The following is a 23231-nucleotide window of genomic DNA, read 5'->3' on the forward strand; positions in this document are numbered from 1 at the left end:
GTGTTGAGTGTGTGTGCGGAGTGTGTGTGGAGTGTGTGTTGAGTGTGTGTGGAGTGTGTGTTGAGTGTGTGTGGAGTGTGTGTTGAGTGTGTGTTGAGTGCGTGTTGAGTGTGTGTTGAGTGTGTGTGTGTGTGTGTTGAGTGTGTGTGTGTGTTGAGTGTGTTGAGTGTGTGTGTTGAGTGTGTGTGTGTTGAGTGTGTTGAGTTTGTGTGGAGTGTGTGCGGAGTGTGTGTTGAGTGTGTGTTGAGTGTGTGTGGAGTGTGTGTTGAGTGTGTGTGTAGTGTGTGTGGAGTGTGTGTTGAGTGCGTGTGGAGTGCGTGTTGAGTGTGTGTTGAGTGTGTGTGTGTTGAGTGTGTGGAGTGTGTGCGGAGTGTGTGTTGAGTGTGTGTGGAGTGTGTGTTGAGTGTGTGTGTAGTGTGTGTTGAGTGTGTGCGGAGTGTGTGTGTGTGGAGTGTGTGTTGAGTGTGTGCGGAGTGTGTGCGGAGTGTGTGTTGAGTGTGTGTTGAGTGTGTGTGGAGTGTGTGTTGAGTGTGTGTTGAGTGTGTGTGTAGTGTGTGTGGAGTGTGTGTTGAGTGTGTGTTGAGTGTGTGTTGAGTGTGTGTTGAGTGCGTGTGGAGTGTGTGTTGAGTGTGTGTGTGTTGAGTGTGTGGAGTGTGTGCGGAGTGTGTGTTGAGTGTGTGTGGAGTGTGTGCGGAGTGTGTGTGGAGTGTGTGCGGAGTGTGTGTTGAGTGTGTGTGTTGAGTGTGTGCGGAGTGTGTGCTGAGTGTGTGTGGAGTGTGTGTGGAGTGTGTGTTGAGTGTGTGTTGAGTGTGTGTGGAGTGTGTGTTGAGTGTGTGAGTGTGTGTGGAGTGTGTGCTGAGTGTGTGTGTGGAGTGTGTGTTGAGTGTGTGTTGAGTGTGTGTTGAGTGTGTGTTGAGTGTGTGTGGAGTGTGTGAGTGTGTGCGGAGTGTGTGTGTGTGGAGTGTGTGCTGAGTGTGTGTGGAGTGTGTGTTGAGTGTGTGAGTGTGTGCGGAGTGTGTGTGTGGAGTGTGTGCTGAGTGTGTGTGTGTGGAGTGTGTGTGGAGTGTGTGTTGAGTGTGTGCGGAGTGTGTGCGGAGTGCGTGTTGAGTGTGTGTTGAGTGTGTGTGGAGTGTGTGTTGAGTGTGTGAGTGTGTGCGGAGTGTGTGTGTGGAGTGTGTGCTGAGTGTGTGTGTGTGGAGTGTGTGTGGAGTGTGTGTTGAGTGTGTGCGGAGTGTGTGCGGAGTGCGTGTTGAGTGTGTGTTGAGTGTGTGTGGAGTGTGTGTTGAGTGTGTGAGTGTGTGCGGAGTGTGTGTGGAGTGTGTGTGGAGTGTGTGTGGAGTGTGTGTGGAGTGTGTGTTGAGTGTGTGCGGAGTGCGTGTTGAGTGTGTGTTGAGTGTGTGTGTTGAGTGTGTGTTGAGTGTGTGTTGAGTGTGTGTGGAGTACGTGTGGAGTGTGTGTTGAGTGTGTGTGTGTTGAGTGTGTGTGGAGTGTGTGTTGAGTGTGTGTTGAGTGTGTGTGGAGTGTGTGTTGAGTGTGTGAGTGTGTGCGGAGTGTGTGTGTGTGGAGTGTGTGTTGAGTGTGTGTGTGTGGAGTGTGTGTTGAGTGTGTGTTGAGTGTGTGTGGAGTGTGTGAGTGTGTGCGGAGTGTGTGCGGAGTGTGTGTGTGTGGAGTGTGTGCTGAGTGTGTGTGTGTGGAGTGTGTGTGGAGTGTGTGTTGAGTGTGTGCGGAGTGCGTGTTGAGTGTGTGTTGAGTGTGTGTTGAGTGTGTGTGGAGTGTGTGTTGAGTGTGTGTGTGTGTGGAGTGTGTGTTCAGTGTGTGTTGAGTGTGTGCGGAGTGTGTGTGGAGTGCGTGTTGAGTGTGTGTTGAGTGTGTGTGTGTTGAGTGTGTGTGTTGAGTGTGTTGAGTGTGTGTGGAGTGTGTGTTGAGTGTGTGTGTGTGGAGTGTGTGTTGAGTGTGTGTTGAGTGTGTGGAGTACGTGTTGAGTGTGTGTGTGTGTTGAGTGTGTGTTGAGTGTGTGTGTGTTGAGTGAGTGTGTGTGTGTTGAGTGTGTGTGTGTGTGTGTTGAGTGTGTGTGTGTGTGTTGAGTGTGTGTGGAGTGTGTGTTGAGTGTGTGTGTGTGGAGTGTGTGTTGAGTGTGTGTTGAGTGTGTGTGGAGTACGTGTGGAGTGTGTGTTGAGTGTGTGTGTGTTGAGTGTGTGTGGAGTGTGTGTTGAGTGTGTGTTGAGTGTGTGTGGAGTGTGTGTTGAGTGTGTGAGTGTGTGCGGAGTGTGTGTGTGTGGAGTGTGTGTTGAGTGTGTGTGTGTGGAGTGTGTGTTGAGTGTGTGTTGAGTGTGTGTGGAGTGTGTGAGTGTGTGCGGAGTGTGTGCGGAGTGTGTGTGTGTGGAGTGTGTGCTGAGTGTGTGTGTGTGGAGTGTGTGTGGAGTGTGTGTTGAGTGTGTGCGGCGTGCGTGTTGAGTGTGTGTTGAGTGTGTGTTGAGTGTGTGTGGAGTGTGTGTTGAGTGTGTGTGTGTGTGGAGTGTGTGTTCAGTGTGTGTTGAGTGTGTGCGGAGTGTGTGTGGAGTGCGTGTTGAGTGTGTGTTGAGTGTGTGTGTGTTGAGTGTGTGTGTTGAGTGTGTTGAGTGTGTGTGGAGTGTGTGTTGAGTGTGTGTGTGTGGAGTGTGTGTTGAGTGTGTGTTGAGTGTGTGGAGTACGTGTTGAGTGTGTGTGTGTGTTGAGTGTGTGTGGAGTGTGTGTTGAGTGTGTGTTGAGTGTGTGTGGAGTGTGTGTGGAGTGTGTGCGGAGTGCGTGTTGAGTGCGTGTTGACTGTGTGTGGAGTGTGTGTTGAGTGTGTGTTGAGTGTGTGTGGAGTGTGTGTTGAGTGTGTGTGGAGTGTGAGTGTGTGCGGAGTGTGTGCGGAGTGCGTGTTGAGTGTGTGTTGAGTGTGTGTGGAGTGTGTGTTGAGTGTGTGAGTGTGTGTGGAGTGTGTGTGTGTGGAGTGTGTGCTGAGTGTGTGTGTGTGGAGTGTGTGTGGAGTGTGTGTTGAGTGTGTGCGGAGTGTGTGCGGAGTGCGTGTTGTGTGTGTGGAGTGTGTGTTGAGTGTGTGTGTGTGGAGTGTGTGTTGAGTGTGTGTTGAGTGTGTGCGGAGTGTGTGTGGAGTGCGTGTTGAGTGTGTGTTGAGTGTGTGTGTGTTGAGTGAGTGTGTGTGTGTTGAGTGTGTGTGTGTGTGTTGAGTGTGTGTGTGTGTGTTGAGTGTGTGTGGAGTGTGTGTTGAGTGTGTGTGTGTGGAGTGTGTGTTGAGTGTGTGTGGAGTACGTGTGGAGTGTGTGTTGAGTGTGTGTGTGTTGAGTGTGTGTTGAGTGTGTGTTGAGTGTGTGTGTAGTGTGTGTTGAGTGTGTGTGGAGTGTGTGTTGAGTGTGTGTGTAGTGTGTGTGGAGTGTGTGTTGAGTGCGTGTGGAGTGCGTGTTGAGTGTGTGTTGAGTGTGTGTGTGTTGAGTGTGTGGAGTGTGTGCGGAGTGTGTGTTGAGTGTGTGTGGAGTGTGTGTTGAGTGTGTGTGTAGTGTGTGTTGAGTGTGTGCGGAGTGTGTGTGTGTGGAGTGTGTGTTGAGTGTGTGCGGAGTGTGTGTGGAGTGCGTGTTGAGTGTGTGTTGAGTGTGTGTGTGTGTGTTGAGTGTGTGTGTTGAGTGTGTGTGGAGTGTGTGCGGAGTGTGTGTTGAGTGTGTGTTGAGTGTGTGTGGAGTGTGTGTTGAGTGTGTGTTGAGTGTGTGTGTAGTGTGTGTGGAGTGTGTGTTGAGTGTGTGTTGAGTGCGTGTGGAGTGTGTGTTGAGTGTGTGTGTGTTGAGTGTGTGGAGTGTGTGCGGAGTGTGTGTTGAGTGTGTGTGGAGTGTGTGCGGAGTGTGTGTGGAGTGTGTGCGGAGTGTGTGTTGAGTGTGTGTGTTGAGTGTGTGCGGAGTGTGTGCTGAGTGTGTGTGGAGTGTGTGTGGAGTGTGTGTTGAGTGTGTGTTGAGTGTGTGTGGAGTGTGTGTTGAGTGTGTGAGTGTGTGTGGAGTGTGTGCTGAGTGTGTGTGTGGAGTGTGTGTTGAGTGTGTGTTGAGTGTGTGTTGAGTGTGTGTGGAGTGTGTGTGGAGTGTGTGAGTGTGTGCGGAGTGTGTGTGTGTGGAGTGTGTGCTAAGTGTGTGTGGAGTGTGTGTTGAGTGTGTGAGTGTGTGCGGAGTGTGTGTGTGGAGTGTGTGCTGAGTGTGTGTGTGTGGAGTGTGTGTTGAGTGTGTGCGGAGTGTGTGCGGAGTGCGTGTTGAGTGTGTGTTGAGTGTGTGTGGAGTGTGTGTTGAGTGTGTGAGTGTGTGCGGAGTGTGTGTGTGGAGTGTGTGCTGAGTGTGTGTGTGTGGAGTGTGTGTGGAGTGTGTGTTGAGTGTGTGCGGAGTGTGTGCGGAGTGCGTGTTGAGTGTGTGTTGAGTGTGTGTGGAGTGTGTGTTGAGTGTGTGAGTGTGTGCGGAGTGTGTGTGTGTGGAGTGTGTGCTGAGTGTGTGTGTGTGGAGTGTGTGTGGAGTGTGTGTGGAGTGTGTGTTGAGTGTGTGCGGAGTGCGTGTTGAGTGTGTGTTGAGTGTGTGTGTTGAGTGTGTGTTGAGTGTGTGTTGAGTGTGTGTGGAGTACGTGTGGAGTGTGTGTTGAGTGTGTGTGTGTTGAGTGTGTGTGGAGTGTGTGTTGAGTGTGTGTTGAGTGTGTGTGGAGTGTGTGTTGAGTGTGTGAGTGTGTGCGGAGTGTGTGTGTGTGGAGTGTGTGTTGAGTGTGTGTGTGTGGAGTGTGTGTTGAGTGTGTGTTGAGTGTGTGTGGAGTGTGTGAGTGTGTGCGGAGTGTGTGCGGAGTGTGTGTGTGTGGAGTGTGTGCTGAGTGTGTGTGTGTGGAGTGTGTGTGGAGTGTGTGTTGAGTGTGTGCGGAGTGCGTGTTGAGTGTGTGTTGAGTGTGTGTTGAGTGTGTGTGGAGTGTGTGTTGAGTGTGTGTGTGTGTGGAGTGTGTGTTCAGTGTGTGTTGAGTGTGTGCGGAGTGTGTGTGGAGTGCGTGTTGAGTGTGTGTTGAGTGTGTGTTGAGTGTGTGTGTTGAGTGTGTTGAGTGTGTGTGGAGTGTGTGTTGAGTGTGTGTGTGTGGAGTGTGTGTTGAGTGTGTGTTGAGTGTGTGGAGTACGTGTTGAGTGTGTGTGTGTGTTGAGTGTGTGTTGAGTGTGTGTGTGTTGAGTGAGTGTGTGTGTGTTGAGTGTGTGTGTGTGTGTGTTGAGTGTGTGTGTGTGTGTTGAGTGTGTGTGGAGTGTGTGTTGAGTGTGTGTGTGTGGAGTGTGTGTTGAGTGTGTGTTGAGTGTGTGTGGAGTACGTGTGGAGTGTGTGTTGAGTGTGTGTGTGTTGAGTGTGTGTGGAGTGTGTGTTGAGTGTGTGTTGAGTGTGTGTGGAGTGTGTGTTGAGTGTGTGAGTGTGTGCGGAGTGTGTGTGTGTGGAGTGTGTGTTGAGTGTGTGTGTGTGGAGTGTGTGTTGAGTGTGTGTTGAGTGTGTGTGGAGTGTGTGAGTGTGTGCGGAGTGTGTGCGGAGTGTGTGTGTGTGGAGTGTGTGCTGAGTGTGTGTGTGTGGAGTGTGTGTGGAGTGTGTGTTGAGTGTGTGCGGAGTGCGTGTTGAGTGTGTGTTGAGTGTGTGTTGAGTGTGTGTGGAGTGTGTGTTGAGTGTGTGTGTGTGTGGAGTGTGTGTTCAGTGTGTGTTGAGTGTGTGCGGAGTGTGTGTGGAGTGCGTGTTGAGTGTGTGTTGAGTGTGTGTGTGTTGAGTGTGTGTGTTGAGTGTGTTGAGTGTGTGTGGAGTGTGTGTTGAGTGTGTGTGTGTGGAGTGTGTGTGGAGTGTGTGTTGAGTGTGTGTGTGTGGAGTGTGTGTTGAGTGTGTGTTGAGTGTGTGGAGTACGTGTTGAGTGTGTGTGTGTGTTGAGTGTGTGTGGAGTGTGTGTTGAGTGTGTGTTGAGTGTGTGTGGAGTGTGTGTGGAGTGTGTGCGGAGTGCGTGTTGAGTGCGTGTTGACTGTGTGTGGAGTGTGTGTTGAGTGTGTGTTGAGTGTGTGTGGAGTGTGTGTTGAGTGTGTGTGGAGTGTGAGTGTGTGAGGAGTGTGTGCGGAGTGTGTGCGGAGTGCGTGTTGAGTGTGTGTTGAGTGTGTGTGGAGTGTGTGTTGAGTGTGTGAGTGTGTGTGGAGTGTGTGTGTGTGGAGTGTGTGCTGAGTGTGTGTGTGTGGAGTGTGTGTGGAGTGTGTGTTGAGTGTGTGCGGAGTGTGTGCGGAGTGCGTGTTGTGTGTGTGGAGTGTGTGTTGAGTGTGTGTGTGTGGAGTGTGTGTTGAGTGTGTGTTGAGTGTGTGCGGAGTGTGTGTGGAGTGCGTGTTGAGTGTGTGTTGAGTGTGTGTGTGTTGAGTGTGTGTGTGTGTGTTGAGTGTGTGTGTGTGTGTTGAGTGTGTGTGGAGTGTGTGTTGAGTGTGTGTGTGTGGAGTGTGTGTTGAGTGTGTGTGGAGTGTGTGTTGAGTGTGTGTGTGTGGAGTGTGTGTTGAGTGTGTGTGGAGTGCGTGTTGAGTGTGTGTTGAGTGTGTGTGTGTTGAGTGAGTGTGTGTGTGTTGAGTGTGTGTGTGTGTGTTGAGTGTGTGTGTGTGTGTTGAGTGTGTGTGGAGTGTGTGTTGAGTGTGTGTGTGTTGAGTGTGTGTTGAGTGTGTGTTGAGTGTGTGTGTAGTGTGTGTTGAGTGTGTGTGGAGTGTGTGCGGAGTGTGTGTTGAGTGTGTGCGGAGTGTGTGTTGAGTGTGTGTGTGTGGAGTGTGTGTTGAGTGTGTGTTGAGTGTGTGTTGAGTGTGTGCGGAGTGTGTGTGGAGTGCGTGTTGAGTGTGTGTTGAGTGTGTGTGTGTTGAGTGAGTGTGTGTGTGTTGAGTGTGTGTGTGTGTGTTGAGTGTGTGTGTGTGTGTGTGTTGAGTGTGTGTGGAGTGTGTGTTGAGTGTGTGTGTGTGGAGTGTGTGTTGAGTGTGTGTGGAGTACGTGTGGAGTGTGTGTTGAGTGTGTGTGTGTTGAGTGTGTGTTGAGTGTGTGTTGAGTGTGTGTGTAGTGTGTGTTGAGTGTGTGTGGAGTGTGTGCGGAGTGTGTGTTGAGTGTGTGCGGAGTGTGTGTTGAGTGTGTGTGTGTGGAGTGTGTGTTGAGTGTGTGTTGAGTGTGTGCGGAGTGTGTGTGGAGTGCGTGTTGAGTGCGTGTTGAGTGTGTGTGTGTTGAGTGTGTGTGTGTGTGTTGAGTGTGTTGAGTGTGTGTGGAGTGTGTGTTGAGTGTGTGTGTGTGGAGTGTGTGTTGAGTGTGTGTTGAGTGTGTGTGGAGTACGTGTTGAGTGTGTGTGTGTTGAGTGTGTTGAGTGTGTGTGGAGTGTGTGTTGAGTGTGTGTTGAGTGTGTGTGGAGTGTGTGCGGAGTGTGTGCGGAGTGCGTGTTGAGTGTGTGTTGGCTGAGCGCGTACTGGGGGTAGAGACACAGGATCCTTCGAAGGAAGAAGAGCGCCGTCTGGGATGCGTTCACGTAACACCGCGTAATGTCGGGCCGGCACTGCCGGATGTTCTTCTCCGTCTCCTCGTCGTTGGCACCGAGGAACGGCGACTCCCCGCTCAGCCTACACACTCAAGTGGGGGGCCGCGGAGAGGAGGGGCGAGGGCGGAGATGGCACGGGAGCGGGAGGATGCTCTCAATCTGGCATCGGCCCAGCACTGGGGCTCAGCACTTTCTCTCAGCCTGAATGTGGGTAGCTCTCTGGCAGCTGCAGCCACTGCTGTGTTTGAACAATACGAATAATAGGGTAAAAACAGCCGTGCAATTTACGAAGCTTTACTGAGCCACGATTCTTCTCAGCGGTGGCCGAGAGGCTCAGGGGTCAGGGCGATGAGCCAGCAGGGTTGAGAGCCGGGGTTTGAATGCAGGTAGCAGCCACCTGTGATGAAACCGGGTTCTCAAGCGTGGCGAGTTGATGGGCTCAACCTGGCATGTCACCAATGAATGTACAATCATTCTTGTTTTCCGTCCATTGTGGCTCATTCCAGGTGTTGAAAATGTCTCATTCTGACCGAGTCACCCTTGAAAAGCTCCTGAGGTCAATGGCCCTTACTCGGGAAATACATTTCTGACACATTTTGGGCTCGATTGAGAATATCCGCAAGGCACGTGAAGGTGCTCGAAGTGTGGATAGAGACTTCAATAGTCATTGTGTGATATCCTCCTCCAAGGCCATTCTCTGACACAAGGTGGTACACTGCCAGCTGAGTTCTGAATGGAAATGCCTTAATCTTGTGAGGTCACGTTTACTGCAAAATGTAAAAATAGCCTTGCTCAGGAGAGTCCTCCAGGGGGTTGTTTCACTAATTACATTTTATGGTAATGCTTTTGGGGGTGGTAGGAAACTGTCGCACCCAGAGAAAATCCGCACGTGACATGCGAGGGAACGTCGCACGGGAGCTCTGCACGGACGGGCTCACAAAACCCCTTGCTGTCCTGCCATCTCCTGGCCATCTCACAACCCAGCCGGGTATGGGAATTTCACATATCTTTGCGTCATCCACCAACTATTTACTCCAAATCTATGGACCACAGGCACGCGACCACCACAAATACGGCCTGTGGCCACAATTGCGGCACTAAAGCTATGCAGCTGCTGCTGCCTGCGAATGTGTTTTTAGTCCATACTTGCATTACCTCAAATCAACTGGGAATGTTCAACCTCCATAGACCCTGCCCCTTTCTCTTAGCCCTTCCCCATTACTCTGTAGTCCCACCCCTTCATCATTAATCCCCACCCCTTCCTCACTAGGCCCCCCATCTCTTCTGCATCTTTCCTTTTAGACCCCGCCCTTTCTTCGTTAAGCCCCGCCCCTTTCGGTGCAGCCCCCGCCCCATCCACCAGACACAGGGTGGGGCTGTGGATGCGCAGCGGTGGTAGTGGGGGGGGCAGTAGGGGTAAAGGATGGGCGTCTTCACAACGACACCCACACTCCCTCTCGAGCGAGGGGGAAGGAAGGGGGGTTGGGGAGGGACTCACAGCACGAAGGTGAGCACGGCCAGGCCCCACACGTCAGCGGGGGCTCCCACCGCGTCCCCCTTCACCATCTCCGGAGCTGCACACATGCAAACACACGCAGCGCACTCCCCTTCAGTCACAAACGCTGCTCCCCTGCAGGAAACCGGCAGCCCAGAGTGGGGCGAGGTTGGTGGCAACGCTCAGAAATGGGGGTGGGGGGGAGGAGCTCTCGAACGGAGAAGAGACGGAACATCGGCAGCGACGTTCGGCCCGAAACTAGCAGTGCCGCCGCGTGCATCGAGTCTGGAGAAGTCATTCGATGGGGTCTGGGGCCTTTGGATGGGTTCCATTTATACCTCCTGCAAAAGCGTGCGTGACTGGACAATGACCGGTGATGGTGTGAATGATGAATTGTACTTCACAGTACTCACAATAAAGACTCGCACAGACACACAAGGAGACCCATAGACTCACGCAGAGACCCATACTACACGACAATGTGATGTGCGGGGGTGTGGCCACACATGCAACATCACGCACTGTCCCCGACCTTGACCCTGCGGCCCTATCTGTGGCCTTGCACTCTGACCCCGAAGCGACCGCGGCCAAGTTCCCGTGCCCTCAAACGCTCACCCGAGTGCTCGAGGGTGCCGGTGCGCGGCACGACGGGCCGCGGGGCGCCGCTGGGCGCGAACGAGCGGGCGCTGCCGAAGTCCACGAGCTTCAGCTTCTGCGAGTCGGACACGATGAGGTTGTCGGACTTGATGTCGAGGTGCACGATGTGGCGCTCGTGCAGGTAGGCGAGCGCGAGCAACAGCTGCGACAGGTAGCCCACCACGTCGTCCTCCGTGTAGTGTGGGCTGCGGGTAGAATGATTATTATAGTCGCTATGATAACCGTTATCAGCTATCATGATGAAAATCACAAGGAATGCACCCGATTACGTCACATTTTGCAAGCTAAGCATGGCTCTACCTGGATAGCGCTTTGAAGGGTCACCACGAAGCGTGCCGGGTTGCTATAGGTAGCGCCTGCGGTATGTAGCGTCAGCAGAGGGCCACGCAGTAAAAATCAATGCCCTCTATGAGCATGGTGAAATATGGCCAAGTAACCCAGTTGGCCCGCACGGCACAGGGAGGCCCTCACCCGGCAGTGGATTGACAAAGGGCTGCGAAAGACAAATCCAATATCCGTGACCGCTGTATTATTCATGGTTCACGCGTACGGGGTGGACGCCGTGAGAGCTTTAGGTGCCACCGAGTTTGTTGGGAGTCCATCCTCGAGTCCCCTCTCCCTCCCACCACAACCACAGCCCCGAGACTCGCACCTCTCGAGCAGCTTGTAGAACAGCTCCTTGCCGGGACAGCGCTCGGCGATGAGCACGAGGTAGCGCGGGGTGACGTACGCCTCGTGGAGACTCATGATGTGCTCTTGTCGCAGGGCCTTGAGGACCTCGTACTCGTGCAGCGCCACGGCCCGGGAGGCGGCCTCCAGTGGCACGATCTTGGCCGTGAACACGCGGCCCGTGGCGTTCTCCTTGCACTCGCGAATCACGCCGAAGCGACCCCTGCACACACGAGCGCACGCCCTCGGTGACACCCCTCCTCCTCCCCCCCGTGACCGGTAACAATACCGGATCGGTAACAACACCGAGTGTCGAGTGCGAGTGAACGCGTGCACCGCACCTCCGATTAGCACGGTTGGCTACGTACGGTGCGAAAGAAGTTCAACATAAATACACCGGCACCTAACGCACCTGGCGCGTTCCTCCAGGAATGTGTACGGTTTCTGTGCGGCTCCTGGCTGGGATCCTGGCTGAGATGCCGGCTGGGACCCCGGCTGGGAGCCCGACTGGGACCCCGGACCCCGGTTCTGCTCTATGGGTGGTGCCTCTTCCCGCCGCTCCGCCTCCGGGGGCCGCACTGCATCCGCACAGTTCGCGCGCTCACGTCAACCCGCCGACTCGTTGAGACGGCGCGAGCCACGGGCTCGGCACAAACGGTGAGGAGGTTTGGGAGAGAGGCGATGATGTCCGTCCACACCTGCCAGGGTGATACGCTCCGAGGAGAGGCTGGCGGGGCCACGTCCCGCCTTGTTGATGCAAGACACACGGAACTTGTAGACGGCGCCGGGCGCCAGGCGCGTCACGTTGTAGTACGGGTCCGCGATGCCCGACGCCACCTGCGCCCACGCGGTCTCACCTGGGAGGGAGCGGTGGGGAGCCAGAGGCCGCGTGAGACGTGGGGGGGAGGGGCAGGATCCAGTGGCGGAGTCTTGCAGATGCGTCGTTTCTAATTCCGGTTTAATGGAAATGCGTGGTCCCTTAAACTCAATGGTGGCGTTTGCCGACATAGCTGCCGCATTTCGATTTAAAGCTTTCGCGACTGCAGGGATTCATCTTCTTGGTTCTTTCGGTAAAGTCACGTAGAAGGGAAATAATAAAATAATAAAAATAAAACATAATGAAATAATTCTCACAACGTTTCGGCCACAACGCAAGCAGCCGTCCTCAGGTGAAGAACAGGTCTGTCGGAAAGACAGCGTCTGAATGAAACAACCACCAGGCTTGGAGCGTATATTTAAGCTGGGTTGGAGGGGGAAAAGCGCCTTGACAAAATAATTTGCATATCAAGATGAATTTAGCATATGTATGGGAAATGCAAATATGGGATTAGTCATTACTTGTGGAATGCGTAGGAGGTGGGCGGGGGGTTTCAAAGTCATAATATGCCCGTGCATTATGCAGGATTAGCAGCATCAATTAAATACTGTATTACTACCACCTTAGACTATACATTGTAATATTACACTATGTATTATTCTACCCACCCTAGGGTATATAATTTAATGTTGGGTTTGTCTATGGCAGTATATAGTATGGGGTAGACCCGTGTAAGAGAAAAAAGTTTAGCTGGAAGCATATTATATTTTTTGCGACATAGAATTGTAATGTATTACTTACTGTTAGTAGCTCAGCTTATTGGAGAGTATATTTAGTATACTGATGATACTGATGTAGTTTATACTTTAGTTTTTTACGTGGTGGTTTAGCTGCTGCAGCTCCATACTATTAACATTCCTTCCCTTTATTAATGCTAACCCTACTCCCTCCCTTTGATGCTGCTAATCCTGCATAATGCACGGGCATATTATGACTTTGAAACCCCCCCGCCCACCTCCTACGCATTCCACAAGTAATGACTAATCCCATATCTGCATTTCCCATAAATATGCTAAATTCCCATTGATATGCAAATTATTTTGTCAAGGCGCTCTTCCCCCTCCAACCCAGCTTAAATATACGCTCCAAGCCTGGTGGTTGTTTCATTCAGACGCTGTCTTTCCGACAGACCTGTTCTTCACCTGAGGACGGCTGCTTGCGTTGTGGCCGAAACGTCGTGAGAATTATTTTATTATGTTTTATTTTTGTTATTTTATTATTTCCCTTCTACGTGACTTTACCGAAAGAACCAAGAAGATAGCTGCCGCAGCTTACGGTGGCAGCTTTTGAAGTGTGGATCATGCGTGGTTATTCATTGAGAACCAAATATGCACTCTGCCCAATGCTACACAGGATTTGGGCAGCATGAGGAGTCCGTTGAGTATAGAGGAGCCGTGAGAAGGACCCCGGGTGCCGCGGCCGCTCCGTACCCAGCCTCTTCATCTCGAGGCAGTAGGCCAGGGGGCCCTGCGCCTGCGGAGCTTTCCACACGACGAGCGCGCCCTCTTGGAACACCTGCGGCACCTCGGGCTGTCCGGGCCGGCCTGGCAGCTCTGCGGCGCAGGGACACAGGGGGACGCAGGGAAACACGAGGGCACGGTGTCGACCTTGCGAGAGCGTGCGGGGCGCTTCACGGAGGTTCCGTCGGACGCACGCGTGCAGGAGCGAGGCACGGACTCACGCGCGATCTTCACGGCGCACGTCGTGGAGGCGGCGCCGGCGCGGTTCTTGGCGGCGCACTCGTAGGTGCCGGCGTCTCGCTTCCCGGCGCCCAGCACCGTGAGCAGCTGGCGCCCGTCCGCCGAGACGGAGAGCGTGGTGCGCGCGTCCAGCTGCACGACCTTTTTGTCTGCGGGGCGACACCGGGATGTGGCCACGTGCAGACGCGCGCACAAACAAAAATCCCCCGTGTAGCCACACAGACTGTTGGGGCAAGTGCTGTGAGCAGCGAACACCTACTACTGAGACAGGAATGGAATATGAACAAACAGTGGCCACAACTACTCCTGACCGTTTTTCTCTCCCAACCATCAATGTTTAGACAACGCACCAGATACTCATTCAATACAGTACAATGTGGATTGCTAACGTGTTTCAATGCAACTACATCCCAGAGCCGAATCGACCTGGAGCATGCCCAAGACAGGTTCAGATAACTTGTCACCGGTGTCTTTCGTCAGTGACAATGATAGCTCAATGTCCAAGGTCCTAGCGCCGTACACGTCCCACTGAAACCACTGCTCCCCATGACAGTGCATGCACAGGTGACCTCATGTGACCCCAATGTGTAAACACCTTGACGTTCATTCTATAAACTCGGTCATACTTGTACCCACGAAGGGCGCCACGGTGGTGAGATGTTAACTACCTCGCCTGGTTTACAGTTGGCCGTGTGTTCAGTCCCGACCCTGACGCCTGCTGCTGTATATTTGGAGTTTGCGTGTTCTCCCTGTGGTCGCGTGGATTTTTCTCCCGGTCCTCCGGTTTTTCCCTCCACATTTAGAAACTCGCGTTTCGAGTATTTGGCTGCTGTAAATTTCCACGTGACAAGCCACTTCGTTGAGCTATCATTTGTGGCCAGGTCGCTTCGGAAAAAGAGCTGTATAGCTCAGTGGGCCTTACCTGGTAAAATAAATCAATTTTATTTTAGCTTCATAAGTTAAAAGTGACATGGCCACACACGTACTGCTGGGCACCAGCGTGCACGCCCCGGCCATCTCGGAGGACGTCCATCTCGGAGGCCGCGCGTACCTTTGAGCCAGTGCACGGTAGGCGCCGGCTCGCCTGCGGGGAGGCAGTGCAGGGTGAGTGGCTGCCCCTCCACCAGCAGCTCGTCCTTCAGCTCCATGAGGAACGTCGGCGCGGAATCTGCATGGGGAAACGCCTCTCGAGTCAGACGCCGCCCAGCGGACCCACAAATAGCCTGCGAGCCGACAGGATTGCTCGGTAGCACCCAGGGTGGCAAATGCTACTCGTGCCCACCAAGGGCAGTGCCCACCCTGGGCAGACATCTTAGCCTATGTACCGTCAGTTTGGCTTGCACACGTAATATTTGTATTCACATTTCCCCAAAGCGATGTTCTCTTACAAAAGTATGACGTGGTAACCTTTGAACAACAACTACCCCATTACAAAGCGACAACAGTGATCTTGCTATCGCTCACTTTTATGATATACAGATAAAATGCTTCAGGAAAATCAGTGTCAGAGCTGGCCACCCCGGGTGGTACTGATAACTAATATTCAGGCCCAAGACCAAGAACATAAGCAGTGAGTTTGCTTTAATGACGTGTGCAGGTACCACCACCTGTGCAGGTACCACCACCTGTGCAGGTACCACCACCTGTGCAGGTACCACCACCTGTGCAGGGTTGCGGTCCTCTGACCGGAACAGGCCTGTTCACATTCACCGTGCTGTTAGGCAGGAAGAGTATACGAAACTATTTTTTATTTTACCAGGTAAGGCCCACTGAGCTATGTAGCTCTTTTTCATAAGCAACTTGGCCTCAAATGATAGCTGAATGAAGTGGCTTATCATACGGGAATTTATAGCAGCCACATACTCTAAGAACATGTTTTTAAATGTGGAGGGAAAATCCGGAGGACCTGGAGACAAATTCACACGACCACGGGGAGAGAGACACGCAAACTCCAAATATACAGTAGCAGCAGGCATCATAGTTGGGATCGAACCCACGACCCCTGTATACCAGGCGAGGTAGTTAACATCTAGCCACCGTGATGATGATGAGAGAGAGACACGCAAACTCCAAATATACAGTAGCAGCAGGCATCATAGTTGGGATCGAACCCACGACCCCTGTATACCAGGCGAGGTAGTTAACATCTAGCCACCGTGATGATGATGAGAGAGAGACACGCAAACTCCAAATATACAGTAGCAGCAGGCATCATAGTTGGGATCGAACCCACGACCCCTGTATACCAGGCGAGGTAGTTAACATCTAGCCACCGTGATGATGATGAGAGAGAGACACGCAAACTCCAAATATACAGTAGCAGCAGCAGGCATCACAGTTGGGATCGAACCCACGACCCCTGTATACCAGGCGAGGTAGTTATCATCTCCTAGCCACCGTGATGATGGTGATGAGAGAGACACGCAAACTCCAAATATACAGCAGCAGCAGGCATCACAGTTGGGATCGAACCCACGACTCCTGTATACCAGGCGAGGTAGTTAACATCTCCTAGCCACCGTGATGATGGTGATGAGAGAGACACGCAAACTCCAAATACACATCAGCAGCAGGCATAACAGTTGGGATCGAACTGACGACCCCTGTATACCAGGCGAGGTAGTTAACATCTCGCCACCGCAAACAAATAGTGTGGCTACAACTACGCCTGGCCGTTTTTGTCTCCCCATCATAAATGTTTAGACCAGATACTCATTCAATACAGAACAATTTAGATTTCGAGAACCAGGTTAATTAAAGTGTCTCACTCGGCCCATTGTTAACCTCCTGAAATCCTTGCGAATCCCCCGCGTGGTAAAGGCTCATTAGTCATTAACCTTTAGTGAGACAGCTCGCATATTGTTAGCTTTGGTAAAGACTTTAGGATTCTTTAGACTGACCGATATTACACTTTATTATTAATCAGATCGTTATCATCTCCATACAATCCGACGACACTCACCACCCACCACCAAAAGCGGCGCGTGCATGGTGAGTGCCTGTCGAGTGCACAGTCGGTGCATCTGCATGGGCCGTGCAACATCCGGAGCAGCCCGGGCATGGGCTAACAAAGAGGGGACCCACATTTTATTTTTCACCGCTCGCACCGCGGTATCACGGCGGCCGTGCTACGCCGCTGGCCGCGTGAACGTCGGCTCCACGTTGAGACGTGGCACCTCCATACTCTTTGTTTTTTTCCGTAAAGTCACGTAGGTAAAAAATAAATGAAAAAAACAACTAAATTAAATCACGACGTTTCGGAGGCAACACAAGCTTCCGTCTTCAGGTGGAACCGTCACAGGTGGAATCGTCACAGCAAAATAGTAATTTAATTTCGTTGTTTTTTCATTTATTTTTTACCGTGACTTTACCGAAAAAAACTAAGAGTATGAATCCTTGCAGTCACGAAAACTTCAAAGCTAGTGGCACCTCCAATTAGCACGTTTGGCTACGTACATTGTGAAAGAAGTTCTACATAAACACAACATGCGTACCTGTGTCAGATGGCGGCGTGGCTGGCTCCTGGGGTTGTGCGGTGGGGCCCGTGTCTCTACGGCCACCCGGCCGCCCGCGGTTTACACCCCAGCGCTCCCAGGGCGACCTCTTCTCGGACTCGCCTTCACGTGCAACGACAGCGACACACGGGTCACTCACCACGCCGTACACGGGCCAGGGCAGCGAGCTTGCCTCGAAGTACCACCGGGCATTCACTACTCTCACAATCATTTCCTGGGCAACCCAACATACAACCTCTGAACCCCATCGCCTCCACCACCCAACACACAACCTCTGAACCCCATCGCCTCCACCACCTAACACACAACCTCTGAACCCCATCGCCTCCACCACCCAACACACAACCTCCGAACCCCATCGCCTCCACCACCCAACACACAACCTCTGAACCCCATCGCCTCCACCACCCAACACACAACCTCCGAACCCCATCGCCTCCACCACCCAACACACAACCTCCGAACCCCATCGTCTCCACCACCCAACACACAACCTCTGAACCCCATCCCCTCCACCACCTAACACACACCCTGCGAACCCTATCGCCTCCACCACCCAACACACAACCTCCGAACCCCATCGCCTCCACCATCCAACAAACAACTTCTGAACCCCATCCCCTCCAACACCTAACACACACCCTCCGAACCCTATCGCCTCCACCACCCAACACACAACCTTCGAACGCCATCGCCTCCACCACCCAACACACAACCTCTGAACCCCATCGCCTCCACCACCCAACACAAAACCTCCGAACCCCATCGCCTCCACCACCCAACACACAACCTCCGAACCCCATCGCCTCCACCACCCAACACACAACCTCTGAATCCCATCGCCTCCACCACCAAACACACAACCTCTGAACCCCATCCCCTCCACCACCCAACACACAACCTCTGAATCCCATCGCCTCCACCACCCAACACACAACCTCTGAATCCCATCGCCTCCACCACCCAACACACAACCTCTGAACCCCATCGCCTCCACCACCCAACACACAACCTCTGAACCCCATCACCTCCACCACCCAACACACAACCTCTGAACCCCATCGCCTCCACCACCCAACACACAACCTCTGAACCCCATCGCCTCCACCACCCAACACACAACCTCTGAACCCCATCACCTCCACCACCCAACACACAACCTCTGAACCCCATCCCCTCCACCACCCAACACACAACCTCTGAACCCCATCGCCTCCACCACCCAACACACAACCTCTGAACCCCATCGCCTCCACCACCCAACACACAACCTCTGAACCCCATCGCCTCCACCACCCAACACACAACCCCTCATTGTTGGGAAGGGGGAAATGTTTTCTAGAGCTTAGCGCTGGACAGCTCCCGCTGAAATCAAGCCCCGAGTACCACCGAAGACCGCCCATCTAGTTGCGTTTAGGAAGAGGTGCTGATGGCTACGTAGAGAGAGGGCAGTAGAGGGCAGTGCAGCAAAAAAAGTGTTGTACTGTACTTCTGTGCTCCCTATGGTGTGTGCCGTGCCCGCCCCCGCACCCGGAGGCTCACCTGATGACGCTGCCCCTGCCGACCCCGCAGACTTCCCGGAGAGGAAGAGTTCGGACGTCGCCTTCTTCATGGTGCTCGGTGCTGGCGTCGCCTCGGGCTTCCTCTCGGTCAGGTCGTTCGGGAGCTTTTCTGCCTCGCTCTCCGATCTCCGTTTCGAAAACCTTTCCTCCGAGCGGCTGCGACCGATCGAGAACGAGAAGCCCGACACGGTGGCCTCGATCCTCTTCCGAATCGACTCGCGGTCTCGCTTCAAAGGCTGCTCCGGGTCCCGGACGTCGCCTCCCACGCTCCTCGACTCCGAGTCTTCCCGCGCCGCACGCTCCACGCTCTTCTGCCTCTCCTTGGAGCTGCTGCGCCCGAACGTGAGCGAGAGGCGTCTCCCCAGGCCCGGCGTCTCCTTCCCATCCTCCTCTGTGCCCGTGAGGCCCAGGTCGAGAGCCTTACGTTCCGAGGATACGGAGCGCTTCACTTTCAGCGACAGCCTCCGCACGAAACCGACGTCCTTGTCTTCCATGGACGGCGCGGACGACGCCTTCTGAGACGGTGTCTCCGGGTGCCGCGCCTCCTCCATCTCCCCTCTCTGCAAATGTTCTTCCTGGACGATTCGAACGGGCGCGTTGGCCTGCCGGGGTCGGTACACCTCCTCCTCGTCCGTGCGGTACGGCTTGGCGGGCGGCTCCTCTGCCTTGGTCTTCTTCATGAAGGGGAAGACGCGCGTCAGGGACGACTCGCGATGCTTCTTGAACTTGGCCTCGAACACCGCCTCGGAGTCGATGTCCTCGATGTGCGGGAGCCTCCTCTCGGCGGACGTGGACCGCGGCCTCCCGGCGTCCCCGTGTTGCGGCGCGGACAGCGCCGGCGCCGACGGGGTCCGGCGCAGCTCGGATGAGGGGGCGACCCCCGTCGGGACGAGCGGAGCGAAACCGGGGCCCCGAGTCTCCCTGGCGCCACCCTGGTGCCCGGCAGGTGAGTCCACGGACGCCATCTTCTGCTTCAGGAGCGCTCGCTTCTGGGTGGTGTCGGAGAATGGCACGGGCGCGGGGGCCGGCGCGGGGGCCGGCGCGGGGGCCGGCGCGGGCATGGGAGACGCCGGGCCCGCGGGGCCACCGCCGGGATCGCGCGTCTCTCTCGTGGCCGGAGCGAGCGGCGGCTCCGGCGTGGAGAATCTGGCCTCGCCGGGCTGAGCGCCGCACTCCTGCGTGAGCACGCGGGCGCCCCCGAGCACCGCGCGGGACGCTTCGTGCGGATGCTCCGACTCCTTCTGGAGAGGCTGCACTCGCCGCGCCGTCCCGCCGGTCGTGGCGCTCTCTCCGTCCGGCTCCGTCGCGGTCGGCTCCGTCACCTTGATGATGGGAATCACGGAGCCGCGTGGAGCCGTCGGGGCGGTGCCGGCACTGGGCGACCGCTGCGGGAGGGAGAGGGGCTCGTGCGCTCTGGGAGGTACGGGGCCGTTTCTCGCTCCTCCCGCGGGCGAGGCTCCTTTCGTCGCGGCCGCAGGCGATGCTCCCGTGGGGGGCCCGGTCAGCGGAGCGGGCGTCGTGGGACGCGACGTTGGGGCCGACTCGGGCGACCGTTCTTCCCGCAGTCCTGGGCCGGGTGCCGTCACGGTCTCCGTTTGCCCGTCCTCCTGCTCCTTCTGGGCCCCGGTGGTGGAGGCGACGCGGAGCGGGATCTCCAGGGGTCCCCCCATGAAGCGCCGGTGCATGGGCACCTCCTCGCCGTGCGTGAACGAGGAGCTCTTCTGCATGCGGCCACGGTCACGCTGCTGTTGCGGCGGCTGCTGCGGCCGCTGCCGCGGATCGGGCTGCTCCCCGGGGAGGTCGGTGAGGCTGCCTCGCCGGCTGTGGCCGCCCTCGCCCGTCGGCGTGACGGCCCCGCTCCGGTCGGGCCTGGGCGGCCGGTCCGCGTAGCGGTCGAGGGAGAGGCTGCGCCACTCTCGCGACCCCGGCGCCGACTTGTGCGCCTCCGCCTCGGGGCCATCAGGCGCCAGGCCGAGCCGCTCCAGCAGCGGCCCCCGCAGTCCGCTCATCTTGCCGTCCGCGCCGCTGCCACGCAGCAGCCTCTTGCGCATGAGCTCGAGACGCAGGGCGTGCTCCTCGGGGGTGACCGGCCCGGCCCCCCCTGCCAGCAGCCCCCTCCTGGCCCCCGGGGAGTCGACGGACGCGGACTTTTTGAGTCCCGGATTCTGCGGTGGCGCCGCCGCCTCCGGGACGTGGTTCTCCTCGCCCGTCCAGGGCGGCAGCGCGCTGTCGGCCGAGCTTCCCCTGCGCATCTGCTCGCGGCGGCGCCGCGCCGGCGACTCGCTCCCGCGCGGATCCCCCGACCGCTCCTCGTCGGATGACGACGAAGACGACAATGACGAGGTGGAGCTGGCCGCCTCGCCCGACCGTTTCCGACTCCGCCGCCGTCTCCGTGCCCCCGCCGGCGACTCTGCAGGCGACGCCGAGGAGTCGAGCCCCGGGCCCGCGTCGCCTCGTTTGGCGGCAAGGCCCTGCCGCTCCGCCACCTGCGGGATGGATGCGTCACGACTGACGCAGGCGAGGGAGCGGCGGACGCCGTGCGCACGCGCGAGTGTGCGTGCGGCGTCGTTTACGTCTGGGTGCCGCGCGTAGTCCGGTAGCGTCGCGGCAACCTGGCAGAGCGGCTCCGGTGGCGCCGCTCGGCACGGCGGCTCCGGGCGACGCTGCTTGAATGCGGCCATGAAGGAGGGCAGGTCCTCCGCCTCGTCCGACTCGGAGCTGGAGGACAGAGCCACGCGGTCGCCGGTGCGACGCGGCGCCCCGAGGGAGTGCTGGCCCGGCCCCGACGCCAGCAGCTCGGGGATGGGGCGCATCACCAGACTCGACTTGTAGGCGACGAGGGAGCGCTGAGGGGCGGGGGAGGGGATAGCGGCGCGGGCGTCACAACGCTACGGGAACGCACGAACGTACGAACGCGAGCGACCGGAGGCATTCGGTGGCGGTGGCCCAGCGAAGCCCCGTGCGATGTGCGTGCGGGCCTTTGGAAGCCACGCGCGGTTAATTGCGAGGTCCCGGAGCGAGGGGAGCGCACGCTCGGAGCACCTGCCACTTGCGGCGTGACAGGAAGAACTTGATCCGGTCAGTGCTGACCCGGGCCGCGTCTCGGGCGGCGGACGGCGCCACCTGCGCACGGGGCCACAGCGCGCGCCACCACGTGACGAATCAGGGGTCGTTCGGGCACGGAGCCGATATTTCCACATCGAGACGAGCGTGCGGATTTCACGCAATGCCGATGACGACGCGTAATTATTCCTCGTCAAAGAGTTGTATGCGGGCTCAGCACCGCGGCGTGAACTGCTCACCTGGAACCAGGGGTCATCCAGACACTCCAGGGCTGACGGCCGCTCCCTGCGCAGAAACAAGACGGTGGGGAGCGTGACGCCCGAGTGCGGCTCTCATGGGGATTGCCCACGGGGGGGTGCGCAGCGAGGTCAAGCCCTACAGGAGGACCTCTGACAAAACCCATGACGCGCGCAGAGCGTAACATTCGAAGGTCCACACAGATGGGTTCTTGAATCCCCTTGCCTTGGTGCCATCTCTTGGTCACTTCACAGCCCAGTGGATTTGTTTAACAAATTACTACGCAGTTAACCAACCCCTTAGCTGCCTACAAAGCGCTGCATCAGAGACATGCACCACCGCGATCAGCTTTGCGACCGCACGATAATCGCATCCCCCGCATTTCAACTCCGGAGAGAAGAGACATCTGTTCGACGACCACCACTGCCCTCTCCCCCCACGCCCACCGCTTGCCTGGGGTCCACCGCCAGCAGCCGGGCGATGAAGCTCCCCGCCTCTGCGCTGAGCGCAGAGAAGCAACGCTCGAGGGAGAAGCGTCCCTCGCGAACGCGCATCAGGGTCCCGCGGTCATTCTCGCCCAGGAACGGGGACGTGCCGCTCAGACTGCAGCAGCACGCGACACGCGACACGTGACACATGACACGTGATACATGACACGTGATACATGACACGTGATACATGACACACGACATGACACGCGACACATGGAACGCGACATGCAACACGCGACACATGACACACAACACACGACACGCGGCATACGTCACGTGAAAAATGACACGATATGAGACACGCGACATGCGGCATGCAGCACATGATATGCGACACACGACACGTGACATGCGACACATGACGTGCGATACACGACATGCAACACGCGACATGCAACACGCGACAAGCGACACGCGGCAACGCGACACACGCCGCTACCGCCAATTATCTCCCTAATCCGCGGAGCTCGATAATTCGTGTTAAATAATAAGTTAAAAAAGAGAATTACAACGGGCCAATTACCGGCCGCGAGATAGTGTTCAACTCACCAAATGTAGGTAATGACTCCGACGGGCCTGCAAGGACACGCATTACAATTAGCCGCGTCTCCCGCTCGCACAATACAGCCGGATGCAAACGTCCAATTAGGCTGCGGGCACACGCGTGCGGCGGGCGCTGCGGTGAGCGAGGATTGCCCCCTCCCCGGCGGCGGTAATGACCCCGCTGGGGCCTCGTGGGTGGGGAGGGCGACAGGGCCGGGTATCAAGGTCACCAGATGTCGGTTGCTGTGGACACGGGCTGCTGCAGGACGATTTCGGGCGCCACAAACTCGGGGGTCCCGAAGGCGCTGTACTGCGGCTGCCCCGGGGGCATGAGCTCCTGCGCCGAGCCCAGGTCGCAGAGCTTCACATCCTCGGCGTCGGGTCGCGCCATCAGCACGTTCGCCTCCTGAGAATATACACACGCAACGACAAGCACAAAGATCCCCCATATAGGCTGTTGGGGCCGTACGGTACATGCGGGGGGTGGGTGGCCAGCACCACCCCCGACCGCCTGTGTGTCTCCCCAGTGGCAATGTTTATACACCGCACTAGGTACTCATTTAAGGCTGAGTCGACCTAGGGTAAGCCCAAGACCCCGGTTTAGATAATTGTCACTGGTGTTTGTCGTGAGCGTGAATTGAACTCGGGTCGCCGGGTTCGTAGCGCAGCGCCCTAACCGCTACACTACCGCTCCCCACATCGCGCTATCAGCACATTCGCCTCCTAAGAATAGACACGCATACGAGTACGCACACGGGGTCATGCACGTCAGTACACATAAGGGGAATACGTGCGGGCACATGCACGCGTACACACAAGTACACACACACGTATACACGCTTGCATAGACACGTATGTGCACACATGTATATTCACACGAGTACACATC

At 56.1% G+C, this 23231-nt stretch overlaps 1 protein-coding gene across 1 annotated transcript in view; it reads right to left on the reverse strand.

Annotated features, from left to right (window-relative positions):
- LOC144934396 (striated muscle preferentially expressed protein kinase-like) overlaps positions 1–23231 on the reverse strand; it is an 80136-nt gene that overhangs the window by 13400 nt on the left and 43505 nt on the right. The window contains 17 exon segments of the mRNA XM_078860117.1: positions 7466–7615; positions 9032–9107; positions 9644–9870; positions 10338–10577; positions 10767–10932; positions 11053–11211; positions 12662–12784; positions 12913–13080; positions 13983–14099; positions 16426–16548; positions 17989–20494; positions 20582–20854; positions 21051–21131; positions 21311–21356; positions 21762–21911; positions 22349–22375; positions 22573–22748. Of these exon segments, the coding sequence (XP_078716243.1) occupies positions 7466–7615; positions 9032–9107; positions 9644–9870; positions 10338–10577; positions 10767–10932; positions 11053–11211; positions 12662–12784; positions 12913–13080; positions 13983–14099; positions 16426–16548; positions 17989–20494; positions 20582–20854; positions 21051–21131; positions 21311–21356; positions 21762–21911; positions 22349–22375; positions 22573–22748 (4808 nt within the window).

Source organism: Lampetra fluviatilis, chromosome 10, assembly GCF_964198595.1.
Source record: "Lampetra fluviatilis chromosome 10, kcLamFluv1.1, whole genome shotgun sequence".
Lineage (NCBI taxonomy): Eukaryota > Metazoa > Chordata > Hyperoartia > Petromyzontiformes > Petromyzontidae > Lampetra > Lampetra fluviatilis.